The 22,464-nt window shown below is 35.9% G+C and overlaps 1 protein-coding gene and 1 long non-coding RNA gene across 4 annotated transcripts; one reads left to right on the forward strand and one right to left on the reverse strand.

Moving 5' to 3' along the window:
* Positions 1 to 12,322: 12,322 nt before the first annotated feature.
* On the reverse strand, positions 12,323 to 14,349 carry LOC103404634 (uncharacterized). 3 transcript variants are annotated; one of them, XR_011575337.1, is made up of 4 exons: positions 13,861 to 14,349; positions 13,643 to 13,758; positions 13,477 to 13,566; positions 12,323 to 12,526 (listed from the first exon to the last, which is right to left on the reverse strand). It is a non-coding gene; the product is annotated as an uncharacterized lncRNA (long non-coding RNA). The 3 variants fall into 3 exon arrangements; XR_011575338.1 differs by lacking the exon at positions 12,323 to 12,526 and adding an exon at positions 13,178 to 13,344; XR_524324.4 differs by lacking the exon at positions 12,323 to 12,526 and having other exon boundaries at positions 13,432 to 13,566.
* A 2,960-nt stretch (positions 14,350 to 17,309) lies between these two features.
* LOC103404642 (auxin response factor 9) lies at positions 17,310 to 22,199 on the forward strand. The gene is made up of 14 exons (XM_008343571.4): positions 17,310 to 18,017; positions 18,115 to 18,221; positions 18,342 to 18,443; positions 18,690 to 18,746; positions 18,837 to 18,989; positions 19,106 to 19,190; positions 19,372 to 19,462; positions 19,620 to 19,784; positions 19,893 to 20,006; positions 20,106 to 20,178; positions 20,311 to 20,464; positions 20,588 to 21,204; positions 21,322 to 21,509; positions 21,617 to 22,199. The coding sequence occupies exons 1-14, from the start codon at positions 18,002 to 18,004 to the stop codon at positions 21,744 to 21,746; spliced, it is 2,052 nt and encodes a 683-aa protein (XP_008341793.1). The 5' UTR covers positions 17,310 to 18,001; the 3' UTR covers positions 21,747 to 22,199.
* Positions 22,200 to 22,464: the final 265 nt, after the last annotated feature.

The raw sequence follows: 22,464 nt of genomic DNA on the forward strand, positions 1-22,464 counted from the left end.
ACTGAATAAAAATTTAGAAAAATGTATATATTAGCCTGCAAAGTGTTTTATTTACTGAGCAGTTGGCTTTGTTCTATGTTTGTCGTCAATCTTTACTTTGACCAGGATTTAGTCAAATACAGCACAATTAAATCACATGGTTCAACGACTAATTATGTTTCATCTTCGATCATACAGGCTTTGTTCTATGTTTCATCTTCGACCTTAATATAATATGCAACAAAAATTAACCTTATTTCCTCCACAAGCAAAGCCACAAATGGACAAGTTTAGGTGACAAAAACTATAATTGGCGGCTTAATTGTATTACAATCAAGTTCTTTGTTTTCATAACTCACTTTTCACACCAGCAATTTGTTGCTCAAGAGGTTAAATTTTTTTATCTTTGCTTCTGAGGCTTTGTTTTGATTTTTCCTTCTCCGGTTGTATAAAGAAAACTCGTTTAACACAAAAAAAACATTTCACATTCTCTTTTTCTCATTATGTACACCTTCATTTATTTATGTCTCTTAATTTTTCTTTCATTTATTCAATTCAACGATCATAAATAAACATGAATGTGTAGCGAGACAAAAATATGTGTGAAAAAGTGAAAATCACTTCTCAATATTCTTCGTGTGCATGCTTATGAGATCCTACGTTAACATCACGAAACCAATGCTAGATTTCCATAAGATCTCAACTTTGTATTTGATCCAAAATGTCATAATCCAAGACATTTCTTCTGTTTGTCATGGCACTAAAAGTAGAAGGAAAAAAAATGGTGTGATACAATTTATTTGTAACATGGTAGGCCATTATAGTTAATTAGTGTTTGAGTTGTACACACTTTTGCTCGATTAATTTTGATATGAACCTCTAAATTATTTTCCCCTTTGGGACTATGCTAAAAGGATGGCTTGATTTTTAAATTGTATAATTGAAGGAAGTGCTTCTATCTGGATTGGAAAATGATAGGAAACTTATCTAAATTAATCTAATCATGTTGTGCAGTGTAGGTGTCCATGGGTCCTAATTTAAGCACTTAATCGATTGCTCATAGGCTTGTGATTAACCAATCAGACCTAAGTAACATGGAATTTGACTTGATTAGTGATAAATAATCATGGTTAACCAATCTCTTGGAACTAAGTATTACTTGCTTAGTGATAAATAATCGAAGCAGTTAAATTAGGAGGAATCTTGTGTGGTTAGTTAAACAAGTACATGTTTTAGTTTAAACATAAACGAAATTATGGTGTGTCTGCTTTATACACGCGTGCGTGTCTGTGCTTTTTAATGTGGGAAGAGCATTTCATATGTTGTATATCATTTTTATTTTGGAACCAAATTAATAAGAAGTGATTAATTTTAGTTTGACAAAATAATAATAATAAGATAAGTGACTTTAGAGTCTCTTTGGTGCATGAAAAAAGAAGAAGAGATTGATGGAAAATGGGTTGGATTCGGTATGAATAAATATATGTTTGTCTTAGGCACGAGCGAAAAATGACATTGCATTCTAATTAATTAAAGTTATAGAATTATTCTAATCTTTCAAAGTTTATACTGTAACACATTTTGAGAGACTTAGGCCATCTCCAACCGATGGCTGGCCAGATGACTCGTTTTAGCCCTCTGGCCCTCCAAGATTCTCCAAGATATTAATATTTTAATGAACAATACATGACCATATTTGCCTCCGTCTCCAACCGAGGGCCAGATGGTTCGTTTTAAACCTTTCACAAAAAATCGTCTCCAACCGAGGGCCAAAGGATCATAGGGCCAAACATAATTTATTATTTAAAAACTACAACTTAAATTCAAATCCAACGGCCCAAAGAAGCATGGAGTAGGCATTTACGTTTTATGTTTTTAAATGTTTTTAAAAATGTTGTTTAAGTTTCATGTTGTATAATTTTTATGTTGGTTAATGTTATTTAATGTTGTTTCATATTGTTTAATGTTGTTTCATGTTACTTAATTTAATTTAATGTTGTATAATGACTTAGGAAGTTATAGGAAAAAAAATAGAATTTAAAAAAATATATGAAACAAATTTTGTGAAATAGAAGTTATAGGAAAAAAATGGAATTTAAAAAAAATATGAAACAAATTTTGTGAAATAGAAGTTATAAGAAAAAAATTGGAATTTAAAAAAAATATGAAAATAAAATTTTGCGAAATAGAAGTTATAGGAAAAAATAGAAGTTATATGAAAAAATTTGTAAATAAAAAATAATAATAAAACTGTAAAAAAAAAAAAAACAAAAACAAATGCAACGACTACTAGCCGTTGCATTTGAATTTTTTCTTAAGAATAACCGACAATAATACATTTATAATAAATAATAGCATGTATTCCTGTCGGTTATAACCGACAGAAATAACAAAACATTAAAAAAAATAGCCAGCCCCGGGCTGGCTGGCTGGCTGAATGCAGCCAACCCTCCAGCCATCTAGCCCTCTAGCCCTCTTCGATTTCGTGGGACCCTCCCAGATTCCAGAGCCCTCTGGCCTAACCCTCAGTTGGAGACGGTTTTCGGGCTATTTTCGACCCTCTGGCCCTCTGGACCCTTCAGTTGGAGATAACCTTAGCCTATTCAAGTTGCCCTCGCTTACCTACCCTAACTTCCTTGCCTTACGAAAAGCATTTTAAAAGTTAAATTTTCCCTCAATTAGCTTTTCCTTCGGCAACGAACATTTCTATCTAAAAATTTTTTCAAACCCGCATCAAAAGACAGATATTAGTTATAAGAAATCCCCGATTGGATAAGGCATAGCGAGGGGAAGAGCATGAAACTCTAAATAATATTGATGATTGCTTGATAGAGACACATTAATGGGGTGGTGAGGTCCCCAAATCTGTGTTGTAAGTGTCAAATGGTAAATTCCAAGAAAAGGAAAAGCCAAAAAGAAAAAAAACTTCATAAAAATGTTCAGTAAATTTCAAGCTTTTTGAATTAGAGAGAAATTTCAGCAAGATTACTTGATTAGGCAACTCTTATATTAGACTCAACATAGGGTCAAGTGAAAATACACACTCGTTTACCTCGTTATAGCTTCTAAGTTATATTTTGCTTAACAATTTGATGGAATGACCCAGGCCACAAAAGGGAGGGCAGCAAGTACACAGTCGATAGGTAGATATGGTATGACTCCATACAGCGAATTCAATGAAGTAGATTCGACGTGCTCCATACAGGATCGATCTTCTAGCCTAGCACCAAGGTGATTTTATTTTTATTTTTATTTTTATTTTTATTTTTGTAATTTTGTGATCAATGTCCAACAAATGACATGATTTAGTGCTTTATCCAAGTTTATCATGTTGGACTAAAGAGTCCACATCGTTTCTAGCCTAAAATAAGGTCCAAAGTTAAAAGGCTAAACTCAAAACCTGTGACTGTGGGGACCAAAAATCTTATTGACCTTTCCCTGTCACCTCTTTGTTCAAAGAAAAGATAGCATACGTGGAGGCAATTCCAGAGTTTGCTCTCCACCCACTAACTCAAAATCTTGCAATTTGCCCCATGATTGTCTTCACATGGATTCCAATCCCAAAACAAGTTTACACTTAGGTAGAGAAATGTTTAACGGGAACTCTCAAAAATCGGACTTTGCATAAACTTTCTGTTTAACGTCAATTTTTGTTTCAATATTATAAAACATTGTGCTATAAACATAAGGCGATATAGAATCTATCAAGAGTCCTATTTTATAGAAAAACCCCTTAACATTTCCATACAAGGTATTCCTAATCCAAACCCACTTCAATTCTCTCTCTCTTTTGTTTTTTTTTTTTTTTTTTTGTGGTTTTCCAGAACCAAAGTCATTCATTTTTTTTGGGCAGGTGTGAGTGCAGCCAAGGAACACCAACCAAATTGGTCTCCACATGGGGTGTGCATATACAATACCACAAACCCCACCAATTTGCTACTTTCCCTTTCTTGTGGACAAAATTTTAGAAAAGTAAAATATAGAAAAATGTATTTTTCTCTCTTTAGAAGCACATTTAATTTAATATCGAGTTATTTTCTTTCTTTTCTTTTAAAGAATTCTTGTCTGTAGTCTGTAGTCTGTAGTGATAAGAGCATTCCAGGTTTGAAGGGGTGTGGTGGGGCAAATACACAGCATGTTCCTTTCAAAACCCTAACAGTGGATCAGCATGCAGCAACCTCTCTGAGGAAGTCGTCAGGATTGGATGGGAGAGCTCTCAGATTTTATCCAAGCCATGATAAAGTTGGCATGGAAATGTGGAGAAAAAATAATTTAGAAAAGTTTGGAGTTGACACATGGGCTTTTATCCACTATTAATGAGAATGCCTTATCCAGTAATGAACCTACTTATCTGTGGACCAACTGCGGAGCTAACCCTTGCTCTATTGGTTTGCCCACATTCGTTCCAGGCGCATTGGCTTACTACAATTTCTCCAAACTGCTTTGCCTGTGCCAAGGATATAAGGCAAGGGAATTAAAGGTAGAATTAATAACTAATTCTTATGTTTAAGGTTCCCAGTTGAAGACATATTCCTTTATTCAAGAAAACGCCATCAAATCCAATCAAGGATTCTCCAAAAATAATTCTCAGATATTATTATTTATGTAATAATATATCTAAGGATTATTCTCAAACATCTTTAAGATATCTTAATATCTTTTAAAGATATTTTCCTACTACATTCAACGGATGACACAATCTGGCTAATCGGACGTTGACACATGGCATGCGATCCTCTACACATGTGGTCTACCGTAGCATCTATAAATACTCCATCACCAGTTCATTCTCTAGTAAGTTGATTCTACTCAATTCAACTCTAAATCACTCACCCTTTCTACAGAGTTCCCCCTCTACGTGTGTGGCTTTGGTCCTTAACCTAAAGTGTCTCTTTGTTATGTAGGTACAATTTCATCAAATTTGAACACAACAAAATTTTTCTATGAGAGCTTGATTCAAACCTCAAACAAGTTATTGCAATTCTTTTTCGAATTTCTACCTTTTTTAATTTTTGTCGTGCACTAAATCTTCGGAATTTTAATTTGATTCATATGCCCTAGAAGATGGAAAATGTTTGGAATTTCTGAAACCACGACGAATGACACTCCCTACATGCTTGGGTTTGGATCCACCGACGGAAACCACAGCATGGCCCTAACCTTGACCTTGCACTGCCTGTTCTCACAACTGAGCACAGAGTAAGGCAACCTCGACCACAAGTAACGGCAACAGCCCAGAACTAAACCTAGGGAGCCCAAGCCGTACAGGCTCAGACCACGCAAGCATCACCAGCCCAGTGAGCACAGGCCCATGTTGCGCAATCCCAACGAGCTGAAGCGCCTCAACCTACAGTCCACGTTGGTCGATTCGCGTCAGAGTTCACACTCGTGTGTCCGATATGGTTCTACTATAGTATACCAGTCCCATAATCATTATAGTCGAATGGGTTGTTGGTCCCCACACCAGGTTTAATTTAGACTGGACTGACCAGCTTGACCCACAAATTGGCTGTTGAATCAGGATTGTTTTGGCTAATTTTTTCGGCAAATTTGACCTAGCCTGGCTCAACTTTTGTGTATGTTGTCCACTCCACTTCAACCACTCACGTAGGTGCCTATCATCCTAGCTCCTCCACTATGAATGGCAATCCAAACTATCTGGAAAGTCACAGACTTGACAAGCACACTCGCGTAAGAAAACAATTTGGTTAGTCAAATTCTTGAACACATCATAACAAAGCGCGCTCTTGGCGAGGCATTTTGAAGTAAGACAATAGCTGATAATGATATCTCTTTTCATAGGCATCCAGTAAGAAGCCACTCGACCAACCTTAAACTGAGTGTTCAACCAGCGTGAACTCTTCCCTTGGCCTTCAAGAAAACATTTTTTTCTGCCTTGGCGTGCAGAGAAGTGTTTATTCCCAACTTGGCCTCGAAACACGTGTACATTCACGGTTAGATCCACGCTTTGAAGGACATTTAAGATAGCCCAGTGTGCAGTGTCTACTTGCGATTTGCCTTGCAGAGAGCTTCCCCCTTCTCACACTAGAGCATACATCATAGGGAACATGAAAGAGCTTGAGAAAACTCAGGGTCAAGCTCAATTGATGGCATTTAAAGCAAAGCGTAAACACGAGCAACTTGCTTATAGAGACACAGCTGGGAAGAGTAACATAAACCTGTAAACCGTCAGATGGTAGCATGAGCCACCATTGCCCCAATAAAGGAAAATCTAGGAGAAAGTACAAAAGGTCATTAACTGAGCGACTGCGTGATTTTCAGCGCATTGAGGCTGATGATGAAGTACTTCGAGGAGATGTGACCAACATGAGTAGGTCACCATCTAGAACTTCAATGAACTTTCCTTAGTTTTCATTAAATAATATTTGTCCTACCATTCAATAAAAAAGAAGTTTGACCACCTCTTCAACATCATAAAGGACTTGAAGGAGTCAATTTGCAACTATTTCAAAAGGTTCACAGTGGAGAAGACTAAGATCGTCCGATGTGACGGTATAATAGTTAAAGCAGCATTCAAATTAGGGCTTCCACCCGTTGCGCCACCAACTCCATCCCACAGCTCTTAGTCGTGACATAATAAAAGAAAAAGAAGAAGAAGAATTTCTTACTCAGGAGGTGTGACAACAATGACACAGACAACAAACAACTCTTCACAGGTCAAAATAAGAAGAAAATTGGGGGATGAGGAACAATTTTCTTTGTCTTTCTCTCTTTCTTGTGTTGGAAAAGAATTGCTCTCCACGTTTATTTAATCCTATATCTATATTAGAGTAAAATAAATTCTTCAAGCAATTGGACTCCATCTCCTGAATATTTTCTCCACAAGTCAAAGCTCTGAATTCAAGGTAGTCAAGAAATCTATTTTTGGCAAGCCTACTCAACTTGAGATTTCTACACCTCATGCACCTTCTACATCCATTACATCATGTGTGGAGGCATTTATGGAGAAAAAGATAATTCATAAAATCCTAGAGCTGACACGTAGACTTTTATTCACTGTTGATGAGAATGCCATCATTAAATTAGGGAGAACCACATTTGTTCCACACACAATTCAACAAACGAAGAACACCTGAGCTGCTAACTATAATTCCTCTCCAAGCTCTTTTGCCCATGGCAAGGAGATAAGGCAAGAAAATTAACGGTAGAGTTAATAGCTAAGTCTTACCTTTAAGCTTTCCCAGTTGAAGACACATTGCTTTATTCAAGGAAACCCAATCAAATTCAATCAAGGATTCTCCAAAGATAATTATTAGATATTATTATTGTTTAATTATATCTGTAAAGATTATTCTCAAGCATCTTTAAGATATCTCAACATCTTAAAGATACTTTCCTATTTCATCCTACGGATGACACACTTTGACCAATTAGATGCCAACACATCGCATGAGTTCCCCCCCCCCCAACACATCGCATGAGTCCCCCCCCCCCCCCCCAAAAAAAAACCCACATGTGGCTGGCCCTAGCTTTTACAAATATCCCATCACCAGTTCATTCTTTGGTAAGTTAATTCTATGTAATTCAACCCTATACCACTCACTCACTCTTTCCACAGAGTTTTTGACTTAGGCATTAGAGGTTCATTGACCAAACCCCCCTTTGGACGCGTGGCTTTGATCATTAATCTAATTTTGTCAAATTCAAAGACGGCAGAATTTTCCTTAAGTATTTTAAGTGTGATTAAAACAGGTCACTGTGTATAGATGTATTTGTTCTTGACTTCATTGTTTTGTTTTTATCAGTAAAGCTTCCTTTTAGACCTACAATAAGAGTTGGTTTTTTGTTAGACCACCCAAGAAATTTCTTTTATTATTATCTTTAAGGTCTATTTTGTCAATTCAATTTTTATGCTAGCATTATACAGTTTTCCTGAAGGCCTTCTTTCTGTATTGTTATTTTCCAATCCCTCCCCCCCCCCCCCCCAATTTAACAAAATATTATGATATTGTAACAATAATTTGGAGCACAAAGAAAGTACAATTATCGTAATAAAAGGACAGGTGTCGGACGATAAAGTTATGTATAAGAAAATCCAAGTGTTTGGGGCCTAATTATGCAAAGCCATGGATTAGAGAATTGAATAGGTACAGCCAAACACACACATAACCAAACTCTGATTGGTTTGTCCTTACTCTCATCCACCTTCTCCAATTAAAAATTATTAACAAAAGTACTTAAGACCCTAATTCACATTGCTCCTATGCTTATCCAGAGTACTAATGCTGTTTTATTAGTATTAAACAAAACCAAAATGCTCACCAGAATTCGCATTGCTTTCATCAAAATGTTGTCATGCATTGACTTGCAGCTAACACCAAAGGTCTAAAACGACAAATAATGTTTTTATTTTATTTTATTAAAATCGATATTATTATTCTAAATAGCATTTAAGACAAAGACGGTTTGAACCCGATGTGCAGCGAGTAGATGAATAGAGTGTGACGATTTGATTCCAAGATACAATTTAGTAAATAATACTCTATTCACCAAAGCAATTCACGTTAATAATGGTCATGGTTAGGGTTGTTTAATACAAGAGTGAAGCACAACGTTGGTCTATTTTCTTCTTACTTTCAATCGCCCACGCATGTTTAACTTCAAACTTGAAATAACTTTTGTTTTTCCTTTTATTTAATTGAGTACGTAGATGACCCTTATTGATCGATTTGATAATGGTATATCCAAATCTTGCAGGCCAAGCAACGGCACAATGCCGCGGCCAAACACCGAGAAGGGGGCTATGCATGGTGGCCGATGAGATAAATTTGTGAGCGGTGACGGCTTTCTAATTCATGTTTTATTATACAAAAGGACAATAGATACACGTTATGATTCAAACAAAATTATAACATCACACTGTAGTGCGACCACACTAAAAACTAACTTGGAGGAAGACGATGAGTATTTTCATTTTCATTTCTTTGTTTCAAATGTATGAGGTAAAATAAATAACATATCTGACTTATTAATAATTGCGTTTTCCACAATTCTAATGGATAGTCATGGTGACCCCGAGGCTTGGTGTACATTGAAGAACCCACTCAAAGTGACAAGATGTATGAAGATAAATTGATGGTAGTAATTGCAACAAGTCAAGGACCCAAAATTTGAAAGGAAAAGAAAAACATTTACAATCAATCATTATATACATATCAATCAACTTATGGTTATAGTTTTGAATTTGACTACGATACTTATAAATGTATAATACAATCATTATTTGATGGTCATATATGTTGTAATGACATCCTAGGAGCATATTTGACCATAAAATGATGATATGTTATACAATAAAATTGTGCCTATGTACATAATACTTTTTTTCTTTTTTATTTGACAAAATGCGCGTAATACTCATATATGGTATGATCAATAAAAAATCTTACCCACAAAAAAGAAAGAAGATTATGTATGACGTTCAAAAAGATTGGACTAATAAACTAATGGAGAAATTAGGTTCTCATCCCTCATTTTGCTACTCCATTGATTAAAACCTTATTCTTTTTCAATTTTTGATCAAGGTCCTTGGGTATTAATAACATCATTAACTATTTCAATAATAAAAGATTTTTTATTTCTAAATATATTCATTTAGTGTTAAAAATGTTACAATTAATATATTTACATTTATGGCTAAATTTTTTATCATATATTTTTATTTTTAGTTTGTACCCATTTTTAATTTGCAACCATTTTTTAATTTGTACCAATTTTCTTTTCAGTTTTAATTTGTACCCATATATTAATTTCTTTTTGTGCCATATTTTTTAAAGTTTTATTTGTATTTGTACCCATGCTAATTATATGTATCCATTCATGTAATTTTTTCAAATTTTTAATCTTAAAATGTACTTATTCTTAAATATACCAATTTATTATATGTAAAATGTACTAATTTTTTTTATATAAAATCTATTCAAATTTTTTTTAATCAATTTTTAAACTGATATGGGTACATTATTTTTTTCTTTGATTTGAAAATGTATCCATGTCAAGTTTAATTGAAGTAATTTACTAATATTATTAAGCCTAATATTTTTTTTTGTTGTGATTTTGAAGAATGTACCCATGTTTTGGTAATAATTTTTTGGTTAATGTACCCATGTTTACACACACACACACAAAATAGTATATTTATATTTTAATATTTTTAATTCCACAAATTATGGTTTTTTATTTAAAATCACATTAATATAAACAACTATAACTTTCAATTTTTAATTTAAAAAAAAAAGTAACATATATAGAAATAAATTATCACATTAATTTTAGAGACTTCGATCAAAAATTGAAAACCAACAAGGTTTCAGTCAAAGAATATTCACAACTAGAGACCACATTCAAAGTATCCCTAAACTAATTGATGATTAAAAGAGAGCATATAAAAGTGTTTGTGGAAGGCATCTTGGATATTAATTTGATTAAAATCGTGATTCAAAATATTCATATATGATAAAATATATTCTGGTAAGGGGGACGGAGAGTTGCTTACGTTGTTAAAAGATGCAAAGTAGGGAGAGGAAGACTACTTAAGACTAGTAATTAACTTGTTTAAATAAATCAAAGGTGGGCACTTTTTCTTCCATTTCATTGTTCTTCATAGAGAGGGGAGAGGAAAAGCAAACCCTAATCTGACGTAACATGCATGCTTTCTCATCGTCTCTTTTACAGTTTACTGCGATTATTATTATTTTTTTTTTTTTGAAGCAAGAAAAGGAATTAAATGAAAGAGAAGCTTCGGAAATATTCAGGACCTCTAGAATCAAACTAAAGAGCGTTTTTGGTTTGGAGGGAATAAGCCATCCCTAACACACATGCCACTAATATTATGCCTTAAAAAAGCAAATATCATTTGCTGTAAAATTTGTTTCTTTGAAAACATGATTTCATTCCACCAACTCAAAGGAGAATACAAGTCATTTGATTGTCAAATTTTGATTCTTATTATCTTCTCCCTAATAAGATCATTACAATAAAAAGGAAAAAAAAAATTTGGTGGGGGTCGCTCTTGTTACATTGGGTGCTCTTGTTACATTACATTGGGTGACACGTAGTACGTTCGCTATAATATATATCATGTGAAGAGCCTTGTATAGTCCTATTATATGAAATATTGAGTCACATGTGCTATCTAATTAAAATATAACACGTAATAACAAATTTTTATTTATAATTTAATTTTTTTAAACCTGTCATGTTTTAACACTTGCTAAACATTATATGGGGCACACCATCAAGCTTTTCTTGAGCGAAATGATACTTAGGTGTAGTCCCTTTTAAAATTAAAAACCAAATTGTTGTCTCGTCATAATTAAGATAAATCAATAATCATACGCACACCAAATAACGTGACACTAATTAAATTTATGCTTTAGTTCAAATTGGAAGTTGATAATAATTGTACTAAAAATTTGTATGGTATGGAATGTACCATATTATTTTGTGTACCAATTTGATGCATGAATTTGGTATTTCTAGTATTACCCAATTAATATGTTAATCCAATTAAATGTTTTCAAACAAAATAACTCATCTATTAGAAGAGTGTAGGGATGGCAACGGTTCGGTTTGGGGACGAAAATGTTGTATCCATCCCGCATAACCATGAAAATCAACTATATATCCATAACCACAAATTAACCATCACAGATTATCCATAACCATACCCACCGGGTAACGGATTCCCCATTGGTTAACGGTTATATTCATCTTCGTCAATACCAAAAATATATTAGTTCAATTGAGGCATTATAATATAATAGATACATTGATGATGTTGGCTTATGTTTGATCTCTCTCCATAAGCATCATTGGATTCTTATTGGTTTTGATTCAAAACATCTGAATTTTCTCACAAAATGGAACTTTTGTAATTCTCGAAGTAATGGATTTGGTGAATATACAAATGTATTATACAATACTATATTTATTATATGTAAAATATTATATATATATATATATATAATATGTATTATTCAGACCGGTTTTACAGACGGATACGGATTAGAGACTCCTATAATCATATATGTAACCATAACCGAATGATATTTTCGGGTTTTCACCATATCCAAAATATAACCGAATTTTCATCCCTAAATCCATTTCATTCAGGCGATTATCCAGGGTTATCGAGTTTAACGGTTTGAATTGCCATCCTTAGAAGAGTGGGATAACTAACCACGTGCTTATACTGCTTTATTAGTATTTTTCTCCTGACATTGATTGACACACTTCGACCGAAGTTGAGGCATGCTGGCCATCACCCGAAGGTGACGGAACCAAAACTATAAGTGATGAAAGAATGTGAATAATTTAAAACTGAAACTAGAACTTATTTAACTAATAAAGTGAGTGCGCAGTAGTGGGTAGAACCCATATAATACAAATATTCAGAGAATAGGTAACAAAAGAGTGCAATTGGAACTAATTATAGTGCTTAATACACAACCAAGAAAGGCTCCCTACATTTATTTAGATATGTTAGAACCCGTCGGAGTTTCCTCGTATGCCACAGAGAATTTGACTGTTTAAGACATGGAGGGGTGAAAAACATAAGGGTGAGTGGGCACAAAAACAAAGGTTTATAAAACACATTTATTTTCTGAACATACTAACCCTTCGTTGTAAATCATGTATAGTTTCCAGAAAATCATACTACGTATAAGTATGAAAACAATTGTAAATAACAATGATGTCGGAAATAAGCCAAATTACAATATCTCAACAATAGCATAATGAAAACAAGTTGCTCATCAATCTATGCTAGCACACAAGTTCATGCAGATAGTTTTTGATATGAACAAGAATGTGGCGTAATGTATAAGTACACTATAGTGCTACAATCACATGAAGACTAGCAATAATCGCAGTCACCTATGAGTCGGAGTTGCCTAATGCAACCTGTACAACAGGACTGATACTACTTGGATCCAAGGCGAGCGTGCGGTGTAGAGATGAACAAACACGTGAAAGACTAGCCCTGGCCCTGGGTTAGCACTAACACCGGAGTGCATCAATGATGAGCAGACTACATAAGTATAAACATGCCATACCCATTAAATAATTCTAGTCAACAATGCAAACTTACATGTGTATCCTGTAGGATTATTTTAGCGTTCCATAGCATTATAACATTTCTTATATCATCTTTAATCATGGCATAATAGGCGTAATATCAATCTAAAAGCAACAGTGGCATGATATGCATAAATCAATTCAAAAGCATTTGTGGAAACTATAAGGTTTATATATGTGAAAACAAAATGCCTACTCACTAGTACGTGGTTAGATCGTAACCTCCTAACCTCGCTTGACCTCGTACGTTCTCAGGATAATTTTCACCTATATGTGAAATAACTAAACTAATAAATTAAATAAGACATATTAAAAAAGGTTAGGTAAATCTCTCATACTTTACTCAAACGGAAGGTTTGAATATACGAAAATGATCTACACAAAGTCATGGACCCATACATGTCAAGCACTCGCCGTCCAGAGCCCAGATGCGCCCTCACGTGCAGCCTAGCCCACGACCAAACACGCTCCCACACACAGGCCACGCACCTGACAAAGACTGACGAACGTCAGGAATATTCCGTCAGAATTGACAGAATATTCTGTTAAATAGTAACGGAGTTACCTGACGCCATTAGAATATTCCGTTAACTTTGACGAAATATTCTTCGTCTTGTCTGGTGAGCTTCTGCCGGTCGCTGCTGTCTGGTTTCGTAGGAAACTAGAAATTTTCGCCGGAAACTGGGAAAATTTTCAAAGCTTCATATCTTCTTCATTTCTTAACCATTTTTTATGCACTTTATATGGAAATGAAGCTTTATGAAGAGTAGAGCAAGATTGTACCTTTCAAAAGTCTAAAAATGGAAGGGAAATGGCCTGAAAATGCATCAAAAGTCTCGGCCTAAAACTTGACTCCTCGAACTCGCTTGTTTCGACATCAACTCGACTCCAAACCTAGTCTAGGGACCCTAGGGAGTTGTGTAGAAGCTTCCCTACGTCTTAAAACCTTGTAACTCGACTTGAAACTCGTCATAGGAAAACTCACTGAGTTGGAGCTTCTGAGTTGGCGAGTCAAAACTCGGTCATTTCACCATCGGCTAGTACGGTTGGGTTCGTGGGTTTGAGAGGAGTACATTTATGGTGTTTTTTAGTTCAATCTACAAGTTTTGATGATGGTGTGTGTGTATTACAAAGGGGAGAGAGTCACGGGTGTGGGAGAGAGAGAGAAGGAGAATAGAGAGAGAGAGTGAGGGAGCAATTTCTAATTGGGGGATAGGTGTAAGGAGAGGTTCTAATTGGTTGTGAGGGTTTTGGGGGAAAATGAGTGAATGTGAGGGATTTGAGGGCACACGGGACAATTTTTAAAAGAAGGAAATGATAAGGTTTGTACACCTTTCAGATTACAAAATTTGTCCCCTTATCAAAAATAGTGTTTCTAGCACTGAAAAATTAACACGCACGCATGTACAATTCTACCCGCTGTTAATGTACTTTGACTGAGTGTAACCTTTTCGTTACAGCTCCGATTTGGGTCTAACTTGCGCATACACATTCGTAACGACGAGTACTATTTAATTACGCTGCTAGGAAAATAAAATAAACGCTGAATACTACATCCACGTCACATTGCCAACCATGACAGAAATGTCAATTTACACACTCGGGGAGAAATTACCTAGAAAATTAGGGACTGGTCGTCACATTGATCCCTCCACATAACTTTTCTCAAGTTCAAATGTGCAATCTTGGGATGATAACGGTTTGGTTTGAGACAGAACTGTCATATCTATACCAATAACTACGAAAACTAATCAATCATAACCGCAAATTAACCATTGGAGACTATCTATACCCACTGAGTACCAGATTCTCCATCGGTTAACGGTTATATCCATCTTCATCAATGCAAAAAAATTATTCGTTCAACTGATACATTATAATTTATTAAATACTAATTTCGCCATTAATATCCACACCCAAATCATCAAAACATAACAATACTTTCTGGAGATGTTTATGATAAGTCAAATATGATAGCAAATTAAAACAAATTGGTCCCATGAAAGAATAAAAGAGATGAAAAAAGCAAATACAACAACCACTATGGGAGAAAGATGAAACAAATTATCAAATAATTTCAATAATTGTGAATATAAATACATATTATAATTTAATATATTGTATATCCGGGACATATTTAGGGACGGATATGAATAGGGGACCTTTATAACCATATATGAAACCCTAATCGAATAACATTCAAGTTTTTTTCTCATATCCGAAAAATAGTTGAATTTCATCCCAAATTCGCCCCATTTGAACGGCTATTCACGGTTATCAAGTTTAACTGGTAGAATTGTCATCATAATGCAACCTGTTGTATATTCTGATTTTAACTTCACGGTAAAATATAGTAGTTGTTTATTTGATCAAATATAAATGTAGTTTTGCATTCAAAATTGTAAACGAAAGGTTTAATTGGATTAATAGTCCTGTGGTGATAGGGTAGTTGGAAGATAGTCCATGTGATAAAAAAAAGGATTTATGCCCCTATGGTGAAGTTTGTTAGGATTTATGCCCAAAATTAAAAATTCCGTCAACTCTCAGTTAATTATTAGCACGTGAGCCATATATATTAAGCTAAAACGAAACTCTCCGTTAATTGTTAGCACATGGGCTTACATGTGAGACTAACTTTATCTTTTTAGTCTCACATGTGAACCTTATGTGCTAACAATTAATGGACAATTGACGAAATTTTTAGTTTTGGGCTTAAATCCTAACAGACTTCACCACAGAAGCTTAAATCCTAATTTTTTTAACTACATGAGCTATCTTCCAACTATTTTATCACCACATGAACTAATAATCCAATTAGGCCTAAATGAAAATGTTGATACATCATCATAGTCAGACAGGAAAAAGATTAAGTGGAAGTTAAAATAAGAAGGGTAAATTACATATCGCCATAGAATCCCGAAGCGCTTGCATATTGTCTGGGGAAAAAGAAAAGATGATTAAAACCCAAACAAGACCCAAACAATCACCACGTGTTTCGGGGGTCCCACCCTCATTACCGAGTGGCATGTAACGTAATTATCAAGCCAAAAATTAAATTAATGAAAACGAAAAATTAAAAAAAAATCTAGCCCCACGGGTTAACTCGAGCCAACCCTGTTGCCTGCTTCGAAGCAGACAACGAAAGGGACGACGACAAATGGAACGGCACACTTGACTTAACGTCTCTTCAATATCTCAAACCACACGCATCCCGAAGCACCCTTCATATCACATGAATCATTGATAATTAAAATTCATTATTTATTAAGTACCTAAATCCCAAATTTTTTTTGCTACTTAGTACTACTGTCTAGTAGTATTCATTTTCACTTGTAAGTGAGAGGTTAGGTTCAATTCTCACCAAAGATGAATTTGAACCACATTATTGCTAACCATTGTGAGGCAAAGCCCACCCCATCTCCCATAGTGTAAATAATATCATTGTTTAAAAAAATCCCGAAACTTATTAGTGTCATTTCAATTTTGTCTCAACATTTTAAAAAATTTCAAATAAGTATCCAACCTATTAAAAACGTCACCTTCATTAAGGTCCAGTTAATTTTTTTCGTTAAATGTACATGTGGCAACAATATGTCACACTTATTTGCTTACTTGAACACTAAAATAATAATAATAACTTAAAAAAAATATGAAGATGAAAAGTTAAAAATAAAATAAACAAATTTCACAATAACATGGAAAATAAAAATGAAGATCAAGAGGTGGGTGATGGTCTGAAGGGAGTGATGGTAACCGTTATTTAGTAGAAGTCATTCTCTATGATCTTCTATTGATGCCGGAGACAATGTATGCCCTACTTAATTTAACAGAAATTTAATGTGAAATTTTCAATAGGTTGTGTACTTGTTTGTAATGTTTAAAAAGGTTGAGACAAATCTAGAATAACACTGAAATGTATGGGTTTATAGTACTTAATCCTTATTTTATTTAGTACTACAATTTACCGATATTATAAATAATATGTCTTAAATTCAATTGCCGTTAAAAATGAATTTGAACTAAATTATTATGGTTACTGTATAGTGAGACTTGTCAATTCCTGCATTGCATAGTATAAATAGGGTAATGCATGGTAAACCAATTTAAAAACCAAATGACACATCAGAAATAGAAAATAAGTACGTTAGCTAAACTTAATGTGTAATCCAATTATCCACAATTATATCATTTGGTCTTTATACCTATATAATACATTACTTAAAAAAAAAAACGGCCGTTTCGAAACGCCGTTGTGTTTCTGCTGCTTTACACCCCGCAGAGCCCCACCTTTCCGTTACGCGCTGCTCCCGTCCGGTTAACCCACCCCTCTGGTTAATCCTCTAACTACTGTTAATTCAGTTACACAGAAAGGAGGAGAGAGAACAGTGGAGGGAGGAGACAGGGTCAGAGTTAAAGCATAAACAAAGTCGCGTATAATAAGACGCGCGCAAAGCGGTCTGTAACGGCGTTTTCTTCTACTGGATTTCCTAGCGATAGGGTGTGAGAGTGTTTTTAGAGAGAGAGAGAGAGAGAGAGAGAGAGAGAGGGTGTGAGAGTTTTTTGAGAGAGGGAGGGAGAAAGGCGGTTTTCCGAGCAGAGATAGCGGTATTGTAACGGTTTGGTGGTTTCGGCGTAACGGTTCTTATCGATCAGTGATCGTTACACGAAGAGTGTGTGAAGCGAGAAAGAGTGGAAGTGGTGGGAGCTTTGTGTGATTAAAATCGTATTAACGGCTTATTAAGGAGTCATTATTGTGCTTAATTATATCTATACATTCAGCTCAGCTTTGTCTGCTTAGACCGAAGAGAGAGAGAGACGCAGACAGAGACAGCGACAGAGAGAGAGAATCAGAATCGAGAGATTATCTGAGCTTTTGTTGTGGCAATTTTGAAATTTGTTGACTCGGGAGGGTACGACTTCAACGATGGCGAATCGGGAAGGTGAAATGGCTGTTGATTTTCTCACACTTTCTCGGATTTTCCCGGAAAATTAAACCTTTTTTCCTTCCCATTTTTGTTTGGGCGTCTTGTTTTGCAGGCGGCGATCTGTATCCGGAGCTATGGAAGGCCTGCGCGGGCCCACTAGTCGATGTGCCTCGCGTCCAGGAGAGAGTCTTCTACTTTCCACAGGGGCACATGGAACAAGTGAGTTTTCCATCTTCCTTTTTTATTTATTTTTATTTAATTTTTTGTTTCTGCTTATGGGATTATAATCTTTTCGTCGAAATTGAATATTTTTTGCTATTTTTGGGGATTATGTTTTAGCTGGAGGCGTCAACACCAACAAATCAGGAACTGAATCAAGGGATTCCGCAGTTCAATCTTCCCTCGAAGATTCTTTGCCGAGTTGTTAACGTTACCCTATTGGTATTTCCTGTAGAAAACTTTTGTTTCTGATTCATGGAAAATGATAACTCAGATCAGCTGGATCTGTTAGCTGATTTCATCTCCAGCTGATTAGGGGGTCTAATGATTGGAAAGTCTTCGACTTTAAAATTTTTAGAATTTATATCTTCGATTTCCTGGATTTTCTCAGTAACCAAACATGTTGGGAATAATTTGTGAAATTTTTTTGTTTGGAAATATCTTACCTTGAGTTGTCTGCAATTTTAGGCTGAGCAGGAAACAGATGAGGTTTATGCACAGATTACTTTAATTCCAGATGTAAATGTAAGAACCAAATGAACTTCCTGATTAGATTTTCGCTGTCTGAGCAATATTTCTTTGTCATTATTAACATCAATATGTTTATATGTTTAGCAAACGGATCCTACTAGTCCTGATCCATGCCTTCCAGAACCTCAAAAACCTGCAGTTCACTCATTCTGCAAGGTTTTAACTGCCTCTGATACAAGCACCCATGGCGGGTTTTCTGTTCTCCGGAAACACGCCACTGAATGCCTTCCTGCACTGGTATATATATATTTTCTATTCTAGCTTTTGTTTTGGCTGTTCTTTCGTGGTCTCATTATTTCGTTGATTTGATTTCATGTCTGTGCCTTTTCACCATGGATCAATTTCTTTTTCAGGACATGACGCAGGCAACCCCAACTCAGGAATTGGTTGCCAAGGATCTTCATGGTTACGAGTGGCGATTTAAGCATATTTTCAGAGGTGATGTACTTCATTTTCTCTGCACTCTTGCAATTGTCCCAAATGCGGGATTTCATAATTATTAGGAGGAGATCATGAGTTGGACATCTTGTATGAAAAAAATTCAAACATGGTGAGTGATATATCAATTAACTTTATTGATTGTTGCTCACAGTTCATCTATCTGTGATTAACTGAACAGGTCAACCACGGAGGCACTTGCTTACAACAGGATGGAGTACTTTCGTCACCTCCAAGAGATTAAGTGCTGGGGATTCCTTTGTATTTCTCAGGTAAACATTGCCATTTGTTCTTGTCCCTTCTCTCTTACCTTTTTGTCAACTAAATTTAACAGTGTAGCCTGGAAAATTGAATTTTTGCATATCGTACATGAGGCATGTATATTTTTCGGTCAAACATTCACTAATCTGTAGAAAATTGGTTTCTTAGAGGGGGCAACGGGGAGTTACGTGTTGGAGTTAGACGTCTTGCTCGTCAACAAAGCAGCATGCCATCATCGGTGATCTCGAGTCAAAGCATGCACGTAGGGGTTCTCGCAACTGCATCTCATGCAGTTGCAACCCGAACTCTTTTTGTCGTGTATTATAAGCCAAGGTATGTTGTATTATATTAACCTGCAGAATTTAAAATGTTTGTTGCGCTGAATCATTTAACACAGGATTTCTCATAGTCTATATCTTGATTTCCTTTTGAAATGTCCAGGACAAGTCAGTTCATTATCGGTTTGAACAAGTATTTGGAGGCTGTCAACAATAAATTTTCAGTCGGAATGAGGTTCAAAATGAGGTTTGAGGGGGAGGATGCTCCCGAGAGAAGGTAGAAGTCAAATGCAGCAGTGCTATAGCATGTTTACTCGGTTTAATTTGTTTATGGGCTTTCTAATGTATTTTGTTCTATGTTCTTTCATTTTTCCAGGTTTTCAGGCACAATAGTTGGTCTTGAAGATATATCTCCTCACTGGGCAGATTCAAAATGGCGGTCACTTAAAGTAAACTCTTAGTACTGGTTTCTTTTTCTTTTTCTTGTTATCTTGTTCCTTTCTCCTTTCTTCCCCTTCTCCTTGTACTGGATGTTAAATGAAAATTCTGACATAAATTTGCTCTTCTGAAATATCTTCCAGGTTCACTGGGATGAGTCTGCATCCATTCCAAGGCCTGATAGGGTATCGCCTTGGGAGATTGAACCTTTTGTCGCGTCAGTACTTCCGAGCCTTCCTCAACCAGCTGTGGTGAAGAACAAAAGGCCCCGACCACCCACTGAAATCCCAGCTCTTGGTAGGAACCTTTTTCTTTCTGTTTCCTAGCAACCAACTAAACAGCAACATTTTCCCCCCTTTTTATCCTTTGCCTTGGATTAGATTTTTTGGGTCAGAGTGTTCTAACTTATATGGATATTAGATGCAATGAGTTCAACAGGGTCAGCTATGTGGAATTCTGGGCTGACACAGTCCCATGACACGTCAACACTGAGTGTCGCTGCTGAAGGCAAAAGAAGTGAAAATCATGTTGTATGGCATCATCAACAGGCAGACGTGATCAGCAATAACAACTCTGTTCCAAGGACTCAGATTGATGGGGGATGGTTGTCTTCTCAGGCAGGTGGTTCTCCGCACAGGTTCCAGGAAACAATGGAGGATAGTAAAAGTGTTTCTGCTTGGCCTGTTTACTCTGGATATTCAACTTCAAACTCATCAAAGCCTAAAAATGACTCAATGTTTGACCATGTTGAAAAAGAGAAGAAAACTGAGACAGGTACTAGTTGCCGAATTTTCGGTATAGACTTTACTAGTCATTCTACATGCTTCCCTGCCATGGAGAAGGCACATCCACAACCAATCAGTGGACCTACTGGAACCACTGAAGGACGTGTTAGTAACCCGTCAGCAGCTGAGTCAGACCAGAAATCTGACCTTTCAAAGGCTTCTAAAGAAAGCAAACCTGGACAGTTGCAATTATCACCTAAGGAGACGCAGAGCAAGTACAGTTGCTCTACGTCCGCCAGAAGTCGCACCAAGGTGCTCAAAGTAGAATTATTTTTGATTGTTTTTTATTCTGAAATATCAAGTATTCATGTTATAGATTTGGAGTCTTTAGCTCAAGTGCTGAGTTGTGGCGTTTGTATATCCCAAAAGGTTCAAATGCAGGGGATAGCTGTTGGCCGAGCAGTGGACTTGACGATGTTGGAAGGATATGATCAGCTTATAGATGAACTGGAGGAGATGTTTGACATTAAGGGACAGATTCGCCCCGGTAACATGTGGCAAATTGTCTTTACCGATAATGAAGGAGATATGATGCTTATGGGCGATGACCCGTGGTCGTAAGTATACTTTATTACAAAAAATAAATAAAAAAGGAGTTTGTATTTGGATTTTCCTAACATGTTTCCTTGTTTAGTTTAAAACCTTTGCGTCGTTTTCTTTGCAGGGAGTTTTGTGACATGGTGAAAAGGATCTTTATATGTTGGAGTCAAGATGTGAAGAAAATCAGCGCAGGCTGCGAACTTCCATTGTCGTCACTAGAAGTCGAAGGGGGGACGGTCATAAGCTCGGACTAACATCGGTCAGGTTGTTGATTTTTTAATTACGCGTTGGTTTTGTTGATTTTCGGGGCAGGTCTTTTGGTTGTTTGTTTGTGGATGGAGGGAGGGAAGACTTGATTTTTGGGCAAAAAGGAGGAAAAAGAAGATTTGAAGTTGGAAGCAGGAGGACAAGAGGACATCGGCTAATTGGTAGCTCGTTTTTTAGAGCTAGCTACACTACATTTGACTGGAAATTGAAAAAAGGTGCAATGGCAATTATGTCATTGTCCTGTGTTCGGTAGTGGGTAGGATTAGGAATCTGTGAATATTCAAAAGCAATTTGTGGTGGGTCGTCGGAGGAGTTGGGTGTTTTTAGCGTATTTTGTTCCATATGATGCTGTTGTAAATATATGTACTTTTGGCAGTGAAATGTTTGGTGGATAGTGACGGGAAATTTGGAAAAGTAACCAAAATTTGGATCCCATAGAATTATAGCCACACCTTTAAATTTATGATAATTATAACAAAAAATTGATGTGAAACTACTAATATACCCTTAAATCTCCAATTTTATTAGCCGCAAGCCAAGATCATCCTCTTCCCATGACTCCCTAAGTATCTCAGTTCCTCTTAACCAGCATATACCTCTGAAGACTCTAGTCCCTTACTGACCACTCACATCCAAACAAATGGAACCAGAGCCGCCGATCCTTCTTCCAAATGCCACTTAGCTTATAGCCTCTGCACCTTCCAA

This window comes from Malus domestica, chromosome 14 (assembly GCF_042453785.1).
Source record: "Malus domestica chromosome 14, GDT2T_hap1".
Taxonomy (NCBI): domain Eukaryota; kingdom Viridiplantae; phylum Streptophyta; class Magnoliopsida; order Rosales; family Rosaceae; genus Malus; species Malus domestica.

Excerpts from the sequence above, each read along its gene's own strand:
- LOC103404642 (XM_008343571.4), top strand. Across the intron at positions 18,990-19,105 it reads CTGAATGCCTTCCTGCACTG|GACATGACGCAGGCAACCCC; the intron begins GTATATATATAT and ends TTTCTTTTTCAG. Across the intron at positions 19,463-19,619 it reads GATTCCTTTGTATTTCTCAG|AGGGGGCAACGGGGAGTTAC; the intron begins GTAAACATTGCC and ends TTGGTTTCTTAG.